Source organism: Chionomys nivalis, chromosome 2 (genome assembly GCF_950005125.1).
Source record: "Chionomys nivalis chromosome 2, mChiNiv1.1, whole genome shotgun sequence".
Classification (NCBI taxonomy): Eukaryota; Metazoa; Chordata; class Mammalia; order Rodentia; family Cricetidae; genus Chionomys; species Chionomys nivalis.
Window position 1 is genome coordinate 115,281,362 of NC_080087.1, and position 17,824 is coordinate 115,299,185.

The window sequence follows — 17,824 nt, forward strand, 5'->3', positions numbered from 1 at the left end:
TTGTTTTGAAGAAACTGAATTTTTAAAGTGTTTGGATTTTTTAAAGTCTATGGGATTTTTTTAAAAGTTTGGAATATGTTTTATATTGATATTTTGATATTAATATGAGTTAATGGTGATTAACAAGAAAGGAAAGATTATTGTTAGCTAGTGATGTATTTGTGTGTCAAGTTAACAAGGGGTTAATTGTTCTGTTTTGTCAAATTGAAATAAGCTAGGGTAAACTACAATGAGAAAATGCATCAATAAGATTGTTTTGTAGGCAAACCTGTAGGCATTTTCTTAATTAGTGATTGATCTGGTGTATCTCAGTCTATTGTAGGTGGTGCCACCTCTGGGCACGTAGTCTTGAGTTATGTAGGAATGAGCAGTGGTGGAGAGGGTACCTGAACTGGCCTTGCCTTGTAATCAGATTGATGACTATCTTAAATGTCATCATAGAACCTACATCCAGCAACTGATGGAAGCAGATGCAGAGATCCACAGCAGACCATTGGGGTGAGCTCCTAAAGTCCAGTTGAAGAGAGGGAGAAGTGAGAATAGTACCAAAGAGATTAAAACCACAAAAGAAAAACCCACTGGCACAACTTACCTGGACTAACGGAAGTCTTCCAACTCCGGCGTGACAACAAGGGAACCAGCATAAGACCAAACTAGGCCCTCTGAATGTGGGTGACATTTGTATGACTGGGACAGACTGTATGGCCACTGGCAGTGAGACCAGGATTTATCCCTACTGCTTCTTCTGACTTTTTGGTACCCATTCCCTCTGAACCCTTGCTTAGCCTAGATGTAGGAAGGAGGGCCTTGGTCCTGCCTCAAAGCAATGTGCTAGACTTTGTTGACATCCCATGGGAAACCTTACCCTTTCTGAGGAGTGGATGGGAAGTGGGAGGAGGAAGGTGGAGGGGACAGGAGGAAGGGAGGGAGTGGAATTGGATTTGAGAATGTAAAATAAGAAAACAGTTTTTTTAATGAAAATAAAATATTTTATTATTTTTTCATTAAAAATTTCCACCTCCTCCCCTCCTCCCTTTTCCCTCCTCCTCCCCCAACTCCCCATGCCCCACTCCCATCCCCCTTCCTCTCCAGTCCAAAGAGCAGTCAGGGTTCCCTGCCCTGTGGGCAGTCCAAGGTCCTCCCCCCTCCATAACAGTTTTAAAAATAAATAATAAATTGCAATTTTCAAAAAAGAAAGAAAGAAAGAAAAAGAAAGAAAGCAGATAGAGCAAGCCATGAGGAAAACTGTTACTAGTAAGTAACAGTCCTCCATAGTCTCTTCTTCAGTTCCTCCCTCTAGGTTTCTGCCCTGAGTTCCTGCATTGGCTTCCTTCAGTGATGGGCTGTGACCTGATAGGTAGAATCTTTTCTCCCTAAGTTGCTCTTGGTAATAAAATATAGATACTCCATAGTAATAGAACTCCTAAATAAGAGGGGGGTCTTGATTTTCTGTCCAGCAATATGAGAATAATATCTCTATGCAATATAATTTGAGACTACAGAGTTTTCTCAGATTCTCCTATTCTATCCTGTTCTGTCACTGCCCATGTATGTGAATAGACCTGCATATTAGTAAATATGCCTAGGCTACAAATAACCATAAGAGAATGGATTTTGTTTAATAATAACTCACATGTTACTCTTAACATAGTTGTACTGAGGTCTAAGTTCACAAAGTAGAGAATAGAGATTTAAAGGAACTTAGGACGATATGGAATATAGAGTCGTTTTTTAATCATAGACTGAGCTGGACATAAGATTGTATCATTGGTGGTGAGATGAAGGTGTCACTACTAATTTCTTGTTAAACCAACTGGAAGATCATCACAATGAGCTTTGTAATACCTGGAGGAGCTGAACTAAACAGTAGCGATAAGTTAGTTCTTCTTAAGAAATGATGGTGGGCAAGTGGAAAAAGCCTCCGCCTTAAAGAGTGCTTGTTGTTCTTATAAACGACCCCTCTCACAGTCATCAGCAACTCCAGTTCCATGGGAGCCAATGTTTTTTTCTAACCCAAGGGCATCAAGCAAACAAATATTTCACATACATACATGCAAACCAAATATCCGTACGGATAAAATGAATAATTTTTTAAAAAAATGAACAGTGGAAATTGTTACTGAGTAACTTTGAAAATGTAATCAATTAAATTCACATTAATTTTGGTTATTAGATAAGTGGTTTATGAAGAAGGCATTAGAGACCATTAAAGGATACTACGTATTTGTATATGATCAATGAGCCCCAAAGTCATGTTTCAGATATTCAGTAGTTTTTATTGACATTCTGCTTACAGTAAACACGGACTCATTATTTCATTTAGGTTATTTCTAGAAGGATCTAATGGATAAAATATGACTTAATACCATCCCAATAAATGTCTTATTTGAGAGCATGAGCTTAGGGTTACTGGATTCTATTCTTTAATGCTCTAGTGTTAGATCTGACTAGTTTTAGGTCAAGTTGGAATAAAATAAAATGTCAAAGTACCTTCAGTAATGTATCATCTTGTGACAAAAACCAAGTCATAAGTAAGATCAGCATAAGGGGCCACATGACTACAGAGTTAAGGCCTTTAATACTTACCAGTTTCCGTGTTCAACAATTCATACAGCCTCACCAACAAATCTAAAAGTTAAAAGGTATGCTTTTCTTTAAGTCTTTTGACTTAATTTATTCTGTATTAAATGACACTATGAAAGTCTAATATATGTACAGAATGCTTTAAACTCATAGACAACCCAATTTCCCTTTTTAATCTTGCTTCTTGGTGAATAATTATAAGAAACAACAGCCATCTAATTTAAACTATTGCTTTTATTGTAATTACACGGGAGCACAAATAAATAAGCACAAAATATCATAAAATATTGTCAATGCACTAAAGAGAAATCAATTTGTTTTCAAACAACATCTGGTTACTTCGGTAGTATCAAAGTACATATATAATTACATATTACTAAAAAATCAAGTACAAAATTAAGAGACATTAAAACATCAGTGTTTATATTATTATGTATATAGAAATGCCTAGGAATACATGAATAGAGAAATCTGTTATCTAATGCTTATTTGCACAAATATCCAGGCACATACCTGACATTGCTAATGAGTTATGAAAAATGCAATATGACATTCAGATTTTTAGATATGGTAAACTTCTTAATGTTGGAATGGATGTTAAATGATTTTCTTTAAAAACCCTGTCTTTTAAAAATGTAGTGTAATTATCCACTAAAAAACAGATTAGTTTATATCATTTTTCATAGCGATTTGTTTCAAATGTTTGAAAAGTCAAGAAAGTAAACATACAATTGCTAAATACGTAAACACGCTTTTAGTGCAAGATAACAAAAGTGTGACTGTACTGTGCTTTGATTCTCCTTATAATCACAGTGCACTTTACACAAATTGCTACACTATAAATATTAAGAAGTCCAAACAAAAGAAGTGCATACTAAACATTGTCATATATATTATATACAGTATGCATTCTGTCTCTGAGTGTGTACATGTTTAAATATAAATGCATGTAGGGTGGACAAACCCAGTTATATTTGGGAGCAAAACTTTGAAGGAATATTCATATTTTTATTAGAGATAAATTCAGTGATAATTTTTAAAATGTTCTTCCTTAAGTCTGAAGCTTCATAATAATAAAAGGAAATGTTACCAGATATTTTTCTAGATTGTTATTCCAATAGAATTGACCCAAATATGAGAGGGCTTTAAACCATCCAAACCCCAAGCCACAATGTCTACATGTAACATGATAAAACAGTGTTATCTTTTACTGATTTACACAGATAGCAGTACATATTGCAATGTACAGGTAGAAGCTTACACATACACAGATGCTATACTTAGACATAAATTTAGTATATTTTCATCTTTTATTTTGACTGTACACTTGACCAGAAAACAACAAGAATGCTGCATAAAACCACTTAAAAGCTGCCAAACATGTGAAATCATGTATACTCCAGTTGGCTTTTTATTTTGAAAATATTAATGATTTTATAATTGAGTTCTCTAATTTCAAAAACCACATTTATTTCAATGTTCAATTCCAAGTGCTTCTGAAACTGTCTAATAAAATGATACAGTGAACTTTTAAAGAAATGATTCATTACTAACAAATTTTTCAAATTATGCAATTAGCTAGTTATTATTCCGAACCAGGAAGGTGTTGTAAGTGTCCCTATGTATTGTATGTGTCATATCTCCTTTATTTCCTTTTAAATTTGGGATATAATTCATGAGGGGATCATGGTCTATCCTTTCTACATTCCTTTCCAAGTAAGACTTACAACCCCCCTCCCCAAATTACATACTCCATAAATTGTAGGAATATTTGGCTTAATTTCAACTGGAAACATGATTAATTTATAAGATCTCCATTGAGAACCTGACTGAGTTTAGCATGTAAGTGATATAAAATGTATCTATAGGAGCATTCTTCTGATGACTTTATTGAAACAGTAACTAGCTGGGGCTGTTCAGGTGTGTTGACTTTCTGTTTAACTTGTTCAAAGGAAGCCAACCTAATTCTGGGTGTAGACAAGACTACACATATGTCACATAGGTCTGCTTTCTAGAACCATTTGAACAAAATCTTGTTGTTTGTCAATGGTTCGGAACTGTCACTATTTTGAAAAGCGATCTTATGTCCAAACAATTATTTTGTATTCAAAAGGTGTATGCACTTAAAAATAACACACTTTACCTCTTGGTGTTTGCTTTTCTTTCTCAATTATTATGTAGCTGAAAATTCAATCACTTTTTACCCCAATCTTGCTTCAATAGCATGCGGAGGGAGATATTGGCAGTGTCTCTGTAAAGTGTGATTTCTCACGTAGTGCTGGCTTCTGTGATGGGGAAAACACAGTATTTTATCCTTTCCTCCCATCATTTCTAAGGAAATTCATGTCTTCTCTACTAAGAAGTATTTCGCACATAAAGCCGTCTTGCTGACAGCCAATAAAATTCTGTTTCTACAACATTTGCTGTGAAAAGACAATTTGTCATGAGTATGAGTTCCCTTTGCCTGATAACATGCCTTCATATGATTTGTTCTTTGGCATTGCTAGAAATGTGAGCTTTATCATGACATCATGTGCTGGCTGCAGATTATCTTCTGACCAGGTGAAGTGTCTGATTTATTGCCACCAGAGAGTCAGCATGGTTTTCTCTAGCTACTAATGATTCTTTTCTCACAACGAAGAGAAACTCTATACAAAGATGAAGTTGACTGTAGAATAGCTAATTGCCACAGTGGACAATTATTTATTATATAGGCACAGATGACACATCTGTAGTCAAGTCCAAGTGAAGCCATCTTTCCAGATATTCCAACTCTTTCTCATGTAGAAAGAGATTTTGAGAAATAAATGGAAATGGTTACCTAAGTTCAAATGTTCAAAACAGCTAACTCCTCCAAAAATAACAGATTTGAAAAGGGAGTACGTGACATGTGGCCCTGGCATGAACAGAAGACCCATGAATGGTTGAGTCCAACTAAATCATTTTAGTACCTCTGTTTCCTTCTAAACAAGTGACCAACATTAAAAATTCCCTTCTGCCTAATTCAGAGTGATAGGTATAAGATCAGCCAGTGCAAACACACTTGGAAATATATTTCCTACACTTAAATGCCAAGAGAGGGCTCATCTTTACTGTAATAGCCGAAATGATAAGATCACAGAGATTCTGACAAATGGTGCCTTGTGTTTGATTGATTGGTTTGAATATATGAGGTCATAGTAACTTAAATCAAGATAACAATTTGGGCCCAAAACACACTTGATTTCAATTAAGATTTTATCTTAAAACGTTTTCATCACTCGTTTGCCTGTGCTGTATGATTGCTGGGCTTGTATTATAAGTCTACATAGCTGGTAAAAGACAGCAACAGCATTCATTTAAGCTATTTAAGATCTCTCTGTGGTATCCTATATTTGTGACTTTGCCTTTGTCACCTCTTACTTATACGAGCATAACTTACAATTTCAGTAAGCATTTTATATATACAGTTTTCCCACTGATTGTTCACACACACACACACACATACACACACACTCACACAACACATGCTCCCACTTACCATTTTCCTTATTCTTTCAGGATTATAATTGGACATCAAAATATACATTAATTATAAAACATTAAAAAATTATGTTATAACATTTCAAACTCTCTTCAAGGAACTTTTACTGATAAAGAATTACTAGAACTTTTTTTTTATCAATATAGATTACAAAAATTCCTTAACTTCTGTTATATTTGGTTTTATTGAGCAGCATGGAACTATTGCTGTCAATACCCTTACAAGAAAAACTGCTATGATAATAACTTCAAACACACTTTTTCCTCTCAGAAATATAATACTAAATTGATTGTTAATGAAGAACCACATACTGTCAATTTTAGGAAGCATAAATATTAATTTAAATATACAAAATATATGTGATAGTTTCCTTTTTATTTATTCGTGGCAATATTTATTTTCAACTAACAAGTTACTTTTAAAGATATATACTATTTTTCTTAAATTAAACTTCTTAACTTAAAGTTTACTACCACATAAAGTTGAGTTCACCCTATTCTTTCTCCCCTGCATTTCCTTTACTTCCGTAAAACAAAAAAATAATTAAATTAAATTCCAAAGTGGTCATAACTCTTTGGTCATGGTGTCATAATCAGTAAGAACGGGTGTGATAGTTATGAACAGAAGATTATGACCCCAAAATGTAATAACTAGCTTAAAACGATTGGCAAGAAATACTTTTCCATGAATGGACTTAAGTTTTGAGGAAGGTTGGCATGGAGTATACTAAAACTTGGAAATTGCTATAGCTGAATGTTCATTTTTCAACTTCTTGTGGGAGAATCATGCCCATGGAATGTTACTTAAAAATACCATGTCTATCGTGCCTCTGCTCCCATTTCCTTGAAAATAGCTGAGCTCTTAAGGTTTTGTTTTTTTGTTCCTTCAATTGTCACAGTGAACCCTGGTCTCCTCCAATCAGATCAATGCTGCAAGGACACACACATCCCTAAAAGTAATTTCTGAAAGAAAGTTTGCTGCAGGAATGTCCCAATATATCCTACAGCCTTCCACTATAGTCTGACTAACTAATACTAAGTGCAAATACCAGGATATGAAACAAATCCTTAGGAAGTCACTGAAGCAAAGATTGTCCACCTCAGGGTAACATGGATGTGCAGACTAATATACTTTCGTTCATTTCCGATTTATCCCCTACAAACATAGAAAGCAGCAGACAATCTTTACAAACATAATATTCAACTTCTGTATTGCTAGCACCAGATCACATATGATGTGCTTAAATAGGACGTATACCTGTGAGCTCTTCCACAGAAGCCAAATGTGGGCAGGAGGACAAAGACATTCTAAATGCAAAAAATTAATAAGAAAAGGCATCCAGGGGTTACATATAAAAGAGATAACAAACTGGTTAATACCAAATTATATCATCTAGTAAACATTTCTGTTATTTCTCCAACTTAAATATGTTTAAGGAATATTATTTCAGGTGTCACCCATAAACTAGCAAAATATTTACAGTTTAATATTTTCTGGATTCATAATAATCCACCACAAGAGAGTGTGCCTTAATTACAAGGACAAACACATTTTTATCTCGGACTTGCCACAGTACCCGCAGATTCCTGTGGTATTCCACATCAACAGAGAATATATGTAACAATTAATTTTACACGACCAAGTCAACCTCCCTTGTATTAAGCAAAGTGGAGCTCATGCCCGTACACACTCATATGGCAGTATCCCAGAATACCGTTTGCTGTTTAGAATAGGGTGGAGGGCTGTACTTCTTTGTTCCTGCATTCTTCTTCCAGCTGGGTAGGATTGGCATGCTATCCTGTTTGCAAAGGCCCTTTTCCGTTTTCTGTCTAGCCTTTATTTCTTTGCACAAGCAACGCTTTTTCTCAATCATCTCAAGCATTGTATGGTCTCCATGAAACCACTGCATGCATGCCACCTAGCAAAAAAGAAAAAGTGAATACAGAAGAAAAAGTTGGAATGAAAGTGTGTCTTTTGCACTGGGCTATACCTGCTAAGAAAAATGTCAGCTATTTCTACACCTACTTTTGAAAAAGCTTAAAGGCAAACAAAGCAAAAATGAAAGCATAGTTGCTATAAATAAACATCCCACTTAAATTGGCAAGCGTCATTACAAGATTTAGTAACAGTTTGGAAATAAATACTTCCCAAAATATCTCTGAAGTACCCCTGTAGGGTCAGTGACATGGCAGGTCAAGGAAAGGTATTTATTTTCAAGCCTGATGACCTGCATTAACTCCCTGGACCACACCCAGTAGGGGAGAACCAGTTCCCATCAGCGGTCCTCTGACCTCCATAGTCTTTGGTTTGTGCTCCCCCTCCTCCATCTCCCCCCACAGTGTCACACACACACACAATAAATAAATAAATAAATAAATAAATAAATAAATGTTTTTTTTTTAAAAAGACCACAATGCAGAAACAAAGTGACTTTATTTTGTAAACAATTTTCCAAATATTTACCAATTTTTAGATTGGTTCCATTGTGTTTTGTTCCCAATATATCTACATTAAAATATAAAAACTATTTTTCAGTGATATATATTAGAGTTGCTAAGGACCATTTTCATTCTTGAAATATGTTTTGATTACTTGGGTTTGTTTCTAAACAGAATAGAGTACCACATGTTTGTTGAATAATTCCACCTGCTGAAGTGACTCTGGATGTACATGCTAAGTGTTGGTGGATGTCCAAATATCCTTCTGTTGAGTTATTTTTACTGTAGTTCTTGGTATGCCAATAAACATATGAGATCACTGCCCTCTACAAACATGCTGACAATACTCTAATTGTTTTTTTTTTAAAAAAAAAAACTTAGAGAAGACAGTTCATCAAGTCAGTTAAGAAAGAAAGATCAGTATGTAGGTTGAACATACAATGATATATATATATATTGCAAGACAGATGCACACATCTCCCCTAATATATGTAGTATTGTGTCTATTGATATTCTTTTGAACCAATTTTGCCACAGAAAGTTAGCAATGAGATAAGCCCATCCCTAATCCAAACAAGGAAGACTACATTTAATTGTTTAAGCAAATATCCCTTTGATGGAAAGGTTAAAATAAACCAAATGAAGTCACCAAATGTAGCATTATGGCTTTTGGATAATATTTCAAATAAATCCTTATCTAATTTTAATTTTACAACTGAGTCATCATTGTAGTTGTTTAATGACTTAGTCCACTTCTTGCTTGCGAGAATGATGTTTAAAATAAACACAGTACATTACTATGGTCAAGTACATGAAGTCTCATGGGACAATATTTCCTGTCCAATAAAAAAGAGCTAGGTAGTTGAAGATCATACAACTCTATAAGACTGGAAAGTTGCCATTTGAAAGATTGCTTTGTAAAACACATTTACAAATATATGTAGCCTAATATATCGGATAATCTTATGTTGAATTTGCTATCAATCACCTAATGAAATGAATGACTGTATTATAGAGTATGGCTTATGTGGGAAGATAAATTTCTTTCATATTTATAATTTAAATTGGACATGCTTAGGGTCATGTTTAAATTCTCACATTAAAACCCAGTGCTACTGCTATGTTCATTTAAATATTAAGATCTTTTCCTCCAAGTGATTTTACACATTATTTTTTACACTGAGATAATGATGTTAGAAAATTGTGTCGTATTAGAGACACAAGTTGTATACTTACCACTTTCACGAACTAGTAAAAATACTATCTAAAAGCTATTTACCAACTTTAATTTTGTTTTCTTCAATCATAAAATATCTATATCCTGTTAAAAGACAACATCAAAATACCATTCCATTTCTCTCTATGGATGAAACAGCTTTGGAGATAGAGTGTTAAAATTAATTTAAGATAAGCCCACCAAAACATTCTTCTAGTTTAGTTATTCAGTTAAGTGACCTTGTTTATTATATACAATCCAAATATATTTGTTATATACACAGAGAAAATAGTATATATACTATATGATGGTAATTACATACTAATAAATAATTATAAAGCAGCTGTTATATAATTATGTTCAATTATAATTGTTCAATTATGAATATCCAGCTTTGGGGCAACAATATTTTTATTAACATGACTCAATAGAGATGATATTCTTTGTGTATTAAATTTATGGAGGAATGGAATCAGTGAATTCTCCCATCATGTAGGTAAATGGAAATGATTACATCTGTGTGTGAGCCACACAGTAACAGTGTCATGGTGCAATGGTGAGAGATGCTGGAAGTCACTTCTCATGGAGAAATCTGGTTCTCTGTACTGGACCTTAGTTCCCTACCCAAATTCTTCTCCTGAAATCCTAACTTTTACCTTGACAGACTTAAATATGATAACTTGGCAACAAGTAAGAGAAGTTAGTTCCTGAGTGTGACTTACCAAAGAGGCTCAAGATAGCTTTCTCCTTTAGACACAATGAGAAATGAGCGGACACAAGCTAGCAGAGGGAACTTAGAGTAAGTTTCATGGATGCACCATGGTGTTGATTCTTCCAATGCTTAGAGCTGTGAGAAATACTTTACTTTGTATATAAATCACTACATTTATGGAATTTTCTTATACTTTCCTATAGAAACCAAAACATATGAGGCATCTGGCAAATTAAATTGTCAATGGGTGTTCAATAGTTGTGAATGCCATTGTTAGCATGTACCATTACAGTGATAAACCTTGGCACCCCTGCCTTCTGTCTCTGTCCTCCAAGCCCTCAAAGCAGATGAGAAAAGCATCAGTTAAAGTTCATGTGAAAGACGGTTTACAAAATACCACAGCGGTACTCCTGACACCCTGTCAAGGTCATACAAAAGAAAGAAAGTCTTCCTAGAAACACCTGCTGTCTACACAAGGCTGAAGAGACTACTTGACTAGCTATAATTACTGGGCATTTTTTTAGAAGGAAATAGGAAGCAGAAAAGAAGGATATTGGATAAATGCTAAGAAAAATGGAACAAAGGGCAGCCATTACCTGATCATAATGTCTCAGTGCTGATGCATTAGTTGAGTTAAATAAATTGCAATACTGCAAGTTGCAAACCATGTGGGAGACAATGAGTATGTATTATTTTGGAGCCCTAAACATGTTTTGCAGGTTGTTTTCACATCTAAAATTTTTAAGTTTTTGTTTAAAGGGAAAGACTATCTTTTCCAACACTAGTTTTAACGCAATACCTCCCCTCCAAGATCACATGATATTTGATAAAATAAGAAAATTTAAATTACTTGCTTAGGACTTTTCTATTTGTGAAATTGAGAATCAATGTATCTCTGAACTCTCTGTGTGCATTATAAATTAGTATGTAGTCTCCCAAAACATGCATGTATATAGCATATAACATTTATGTACTTGGCACAGACAGAGCTTAACAACAATTAGTCAGTTCCATGTGCATTATTTTTGATAGGGTTGTAGGGAACATAGAATTATTTCCTTTCACTAAGGAATCATTTCACCTTTTAACTATGCTAGTTTTTGTTGTTTTGTTTTTGGAAAGTAAAATTAAGTACTTTCTGAAACTAAATATATTTTTGTGAAATAGCAATCAGCAACACTGTACAATAATAATTCTCTTATTATATATTTGAAATTTTCAACAATGTGTAACACAGAAAACTGAAACAGAATTACACTGCAATAAGCATTTGGAGCAATTCAACAATAAATAAATGAGAAATAAAATTGATATAAATTATCTCTACTTAAATGGCCTCACTAACTAGCATGAAATTGTTATCAAATACTTGGGAGACAGACGCAATGTTAAGAAATTGCCATTCCTGCTTTGATATAGAGTTCTACAGTTAGTAGAGACTTGTATATAACACCTAGTTTCTAAACAGTAGACACCAGCCTGTTTTCATACAGCTACTGAGATTTTTTTAATAAATGTCTTTGGGTTTTTAAATGAAACACAAATGGAAAATATTTGACAGCACAGGGAAATCATAAAATAAAAATGACAGTATATATGTCAATATTTTAGCACAAAAACATGATTATCTGTTAGCCTACCATCTATAGAGTGGGGTCACTGACAGAGAGTTTGTGGTTCATCACACATACACTATAATATGGCCAGGTGTAGAAATAAAAGATCATCCTAAAAAGGAAAAATATGACAAATTGATACAGCAATAAATAATCACTGTAGTATGAAGAAACTTAAAAGGCCAAGTAAATGTTATGCTAGACCTGTAGAAGTGGAGAGAGAAATGATTAACAAATGAATTAAACATAAGAAAATCAGTGAAATGCCCACATGCCTTTATTGTTGTGGTTGGTTACTGGGATCAGATCAAAGAACAGTTTGTTCTCTGGTCACAGCTTTCCCTAAAGATTCTTTTGACTTAGTAAATATTTAGTTGACCCTTAAAATAAGCATGTATTAGAATTGTCTGGTAAAGGATAGAAAACAGCGCCCATAGTGGTGTTGCAATATTGGTTGTGAAAGCCTTATTTCAGACTAGCTCACAGTGGTTTTTATATGAATCGGACCCATTCAATAAACCAGAAATGATGAGAAACAGACTTGAAATCACATTGGAGAACTTATTAAGGTGTGTTCGCTGTACATTTTATTGTCATATCCTTATAAGGAGAAGCAGAGTGTTGGCATTATCAAGTAGCTGGATTTAGACTTTGTATCCATGATTAATGTTAGGTGAGTCCATTCTTCTACTTTTGCAACCAACTTCCTCTAATGTGTCACTCTGGTAACAACCTCAAAACAAACACTCACACTGATAACCTTTCCCTCAATCTTAGTCAATTATTTTTCATGTCTCCTTGTCCAAATATCATTTGGAAGGATGTGCTCAACCTTATAAAGAATAGACAATAACAGAAACCCTCAATAAAACTTGAAATTGATAATAACACAGAGCCCAGAGGGTTGAAATCTTCTGAACTTGTCTGTCTATTCACAGGTAAGACTGTTCTATTTCATCGTTAATGAAACACAAGTCCTTCCAAGATCAGAATAAAAAATGAGAATTTATCTATATATCTTCTATAAAGTAACGTGCTCCCCACAACAGGATAATACAGAGGAATAATACAGAAGTCACCCAACTTCCTAGGGTTTTATGCTAAATATTTGAAAGCTATTAACTACTTAAAACACCTGACTCCATACTTGCTTTATGAATAATACAATTTTCAAAAATATTAACGTGGGATGGGGGAGATGGCTCATTGGTTAAGCTCATCGGTTAAGGGCATTTGCAGCTCTTACAGAGAACCCAGGTTCAGTTCTCAGCACATGCATGGTGGCTCATCATTGTTTAGAACTCTAGTTCCAGGGCATCGACTGTTTTCTTCTGACATCCACAAGCACCAGTCGGACATGTGGTGCCTACACATACGTGCAATAAAAATATTCATATACATAACATAAATAAATTCTTTTAAAAGTATAAATTCTACGACACTAAGATGATTATAAACTAATGGATTTCTTTTTAATTTCTTGAAGGCCACAGTGAAGCTATCATCATGAGCATGAAGTCCTAAGACAAGGAGACGAGTGTCTCAATCCTAACTCCTTCAGGCTGACCAGAGGCTTAGATATGACTTCATCAGTGTTATACACAAGATATGTGTTGCTTTCTTGCTTGAATTATTATAAAAACTAAAGATGAAATAGAAAGAGTTCTAGCTTTTAGAGTTTGCTTTTTGTTGGTGGTATTTTTCCTTTTTAAAATAAAGTTTTCTAAGATAGAGTCTTACAGTGTATCCCATTCTATCCTGGTAATTTCCATGTTGCCTAGAATGACTTTTAATTCCAATCCTCTTTTCTTGGCCTCCTAGTGCTGGAATCATAGGCATGTATTACCAAGTCTGGTTCCTTTTACTTTATTTTATTGTTCTGAGATGCTAGGAATTGAACATGGGTTTCACAGTTAGCAAATTGCCTACACAATTTGGTTTTTGTATGACTCCTAACAGTTGGAGTGGGTGTGTTTCTGACTCATTTGCCAGCTCATGGGACATTTTTCCTACTACTGGGTTGCTTCCTTCAACCTTGATATGAAGGTTTATGCCCAGTCTTATGTAATCTTATTATGCCATGTTCAGTTGATACCTCTGGGAGGGGAACAGTGGATCTAGGAAATAGGGAAGGCAAGGGGAAACTGGGAGGACAGGACACATCCAAACATTTATATGTGTGTCTGTGGGTGTCCCCGTGTATTTGTGTATCTCTGGGTGTGTGTGTCCCTGTGTGTATGTCCCTGTGTGTGTCTGTGTATGTGAATGTAATTCTAATCTATTGACTGTGTGTTTAAAATTATTCCCTCATTGATCTTCCTCTTTTAACAATATGTTTAATGAAAGAATCACTGGGCAAGTCTATACCTGAGGCATGAACTGGAATTTCATTGTTTATTCCCTACCCCTAACCTTAGTTTTGATATATATCTATAGTCACAACATGAGAGCCACGCCTTCATCTCAGAGTTGCTTTACAACGTGAAATCATGGCTATACACTAATTCCTACTCTTCTCTATTTTGACATTAACATCCACCTTGATATATGAAGTCAGATCAGCTATGAGGAGTAGACAATAAATATTGTATGTTAAACCAAGTGTTTTGTTTCAATTTATATCTGGGCTTTCATCAATTATGCAAATCTCCAAAATAAAATCAATTAAAAAGTAGATATTACTGACTCTCAAACTGGTATTAGAGTTTTAGGCTAACAACTACGCATTCTCTCTGCTAGTAAAATGAAGACATTGTCTAACCTTCAGTTTTATGGTAATACTCTTTAATCAAAAATAATATCGCAAGTCACACACAGAGTAGTGAAGGTGGCTTTTAACCTTTTCTCAAGCTCTCCTGGCCCAACACAAATTTCTCTTTAATAATGACTTTTTCATTTATATCAACCCCATGTTTGCTTTTTTGTTTTCATAGCAAATGGTATAAAGTATATAAGATAAAGAAAATGACATGGCTTTTTGAAATCAGAATTTACTATATATGGGACTAGTTGTTTAAGTGTTCTATGACAATGTTTCTTTGTAAAGCAAAAAGAGGAAGGCCTCATGTCTGTTGAAACAATTGAATTTCTGATATTTACTAAAAAGTAAACACAAATATATACATTATTCTATTTTCTTTAGATCTAGATCTTTGAGCACAGGAATCTTCTTATTAATTCTTGTATCTTTAACTTCTAGAGAAAGAGAAGTAGTATACAATAAATGCTCTCAAAATTAGTGAACAGATGAACAAATATATAGATAGTTTATAGTGTTTCTGATTGTTTGCAAGAAGGCCACTTTTGAAGATTTTTGTTTTATGAAATATTTCATTTCATTTTGTATCACTTAATTCCAACAATATCCTTAAGTTTTAAATACTTCTCTTGGAAGATAGTCTTAAAGACAAATAAATGTAAATAAAACATGCTAAAAGATAGCTCTAAATAGCCCGGAGACAGTCTTTGAAGATATAGTCTTGCTGCTCTCACCCCATATTCTGTATACAATGTACAAATAAATCATCATCCAAAGGTGGGTAACTGGATCAACTTTTGTCTGAGAAAATTGTTGCTAGTGCAATCCACCTGTGCTTGGATTTACATGCCTGTATGTGCATTCATGTTTATGTATAAATATCACAAATGATTGTATTATTGAAGCTCTCTGTAGGCCATTCCCTTCCTAAGTTCATGATAAACAAAATGAAAGTTGAAGGGGGGACTCTGGGAAAAAGAAGAACATACCAACAGCAGCTGGAGAAAGAAAAGTAATGGAGGATAATAATAATCAAAAGACATTATGTTGTAATGAACTTCAATCCTGTGTCTAATTAATATATACTAAAAATTAAATATAATAAAATAAAGGCATAGAAGTACTAGTGAATAGTGAATAAAATATGTACTAATTATGCCACTCAAGAAAAAGTCATAAAGTAAGTAAACTCTCCAGTGCTGAAATTCTTGATTGACATAATGAGCTTACAGTATTCTTCAGGGAAACAATGTGGTAAAACCTAGGTCCCTTTGATCATGTCACATTGGAGTGAAGGATTATTGCAATAATAATAATAATTCTAGCAACATCAATAATACAATGTAACAGTGTTGCAAGGGGGGGCCCACTTGTTCTTCCCGGCTAGCTTAGCCCCAAAACAACCACATAGAAATTGTATTAATTAAATCACAGCTTGGCCTGTTATCTCTAGCTTCTTACTGTCTAACTCTCACATTTTGATTTAACCCATTTCTATTCTTCTGTATATCATCACGTGGCAGTGGCTTACCAGGAGAGATTGGGTATGTCTGTTTCTGGCGGCTCCATGGCATCTTCCTACTCTGCCTTTCTTCCTCCCAACATTCAGATCTGTCTTCCCCACCTACCTAAGTTCTGCCCTATCAACTAGCCCCAGGCAATTTCTTTATTCATTAACCAATGAAAGCAACATACAAACAGAAGGACCTCCTACACCATAACAGTACCAGAAAATTTCCTTTAACCTGTTTGAAGTAGTTGATGGGTACAGAGCCGGGATCAATTCCCTAAAGTATAAAAATTAGGCATGTGCTATTTTTAAATGATAATGTTAAATTTGTAGTGCTTAAATTACAGAAGCTTCATATCCTTTACAGAGGATAGTATTTGGATTGGAATTCATGGAACAAAGATTAGTATATACTTCTGCCTCTTCCATTAGCATCACACTAGTCATCATTAAAGTAACCCACAGCAGCAGCATACATAGAGAAACAAATATACAGTCTTGATGGAATTTATGTCTTATACAGCCAATGACATAGAGAGGTGTACTAAGTTAAAGAAATCAGCCAAGGGGCTGGAGAGATGGCTCAGAGGTTAAGAGCACTGACTGCTCTTCCAGAGGTCCTGAGTTCAATTCCCAGCAACCACATGGTGGCTCACAACCATCTGTAATGAGATCTGGTGCCCTCTTCTGGCCTGAGGCCATACATGGAGGCTGAACACTGTGTATACAATAAATAAATAAATCTTTAAAAAAAAAAAAGAAGAAGAAGAAGAAATCAGCCAAGCATAAGGCTGAAAAATAACAAGATTTTATAATTAAAAGTACCCTGGGGGAAGGTGAAATGTTGTGCTGTTTCTTATTATTGTCATATTTCCATCCACCCTTTCACGATCAAGGTCATGAACAAAATTGCAGTACCAAGGCCTCCCAATGGGGACAAATACTACTGTGTCAGTACCTTGCCTTCTTCATTCTAGACTCACAATGTCCCTGTGATTACTATTATCTAGATGAGAAAATCCAGTTTAGAATCTCCTAAAGATTATCTGTCAACCTGTGAAGCAGATTCCACAGTGGCAGTGAAGAGGTGGCAGATCCTAGCAGAGAACATCCTTTCCTCAGACTATTCTCTCTTCCTGCATCTCACCACCCTTGCTGCTGTCCATCAGAATGTCCTGTAAAACCTATTGTGTTTGTTGATGGACTTTAGTATCCAAAGGTTATTGAACTTTGCTCATCAGTGCACCACCTCCAACAGCTGATGTGTTGGCATTGAAAACACTGACTGCACTGGACACCATAGTTATGAAAAGCCTGCTGAAAGTATTTTTGTTCATTATTTTCTTAGCCACATCACAGTTCATTTCTCAATTTCACAGTAGTAAATATAAAAGGGAATTTCCCATGCATGTTTATGCTTCTCCAAGAAAAATCACAATTATTGGGGGATGACAGTGTCTTGACTGAA

At 34.7% G+C, this 17,824-nt stretch overlaps 1 protein-coding gene across 1 annotated transcript in view; it reads right to left on the minus strand.

Annotated features, from left to right (window-relative positions):
* Positions 1-2,820: 2,820 nt before the first annotated feature.
* The window catches only part of Nyap2 (neuronal tyrosine-phosphorylated phosphoinositide-3-kinase adaptor 2), a 251,439-nt gene continuing 236,435 nt past the window's right edge, over positions 2,821-17,824 (minus strand). The window contains exon 7 of the mRNA XM_057762975.1: positions 2,821-8,024. Coding sequence (XP_057618958.1) covers positions 7,797-8,024 — 228 coding nt within the window. The 3' untranslated portion in view covers positions 2,821-7,796. The remainder of the gene's footprint in view (positions 8,025-17,824) is intronic.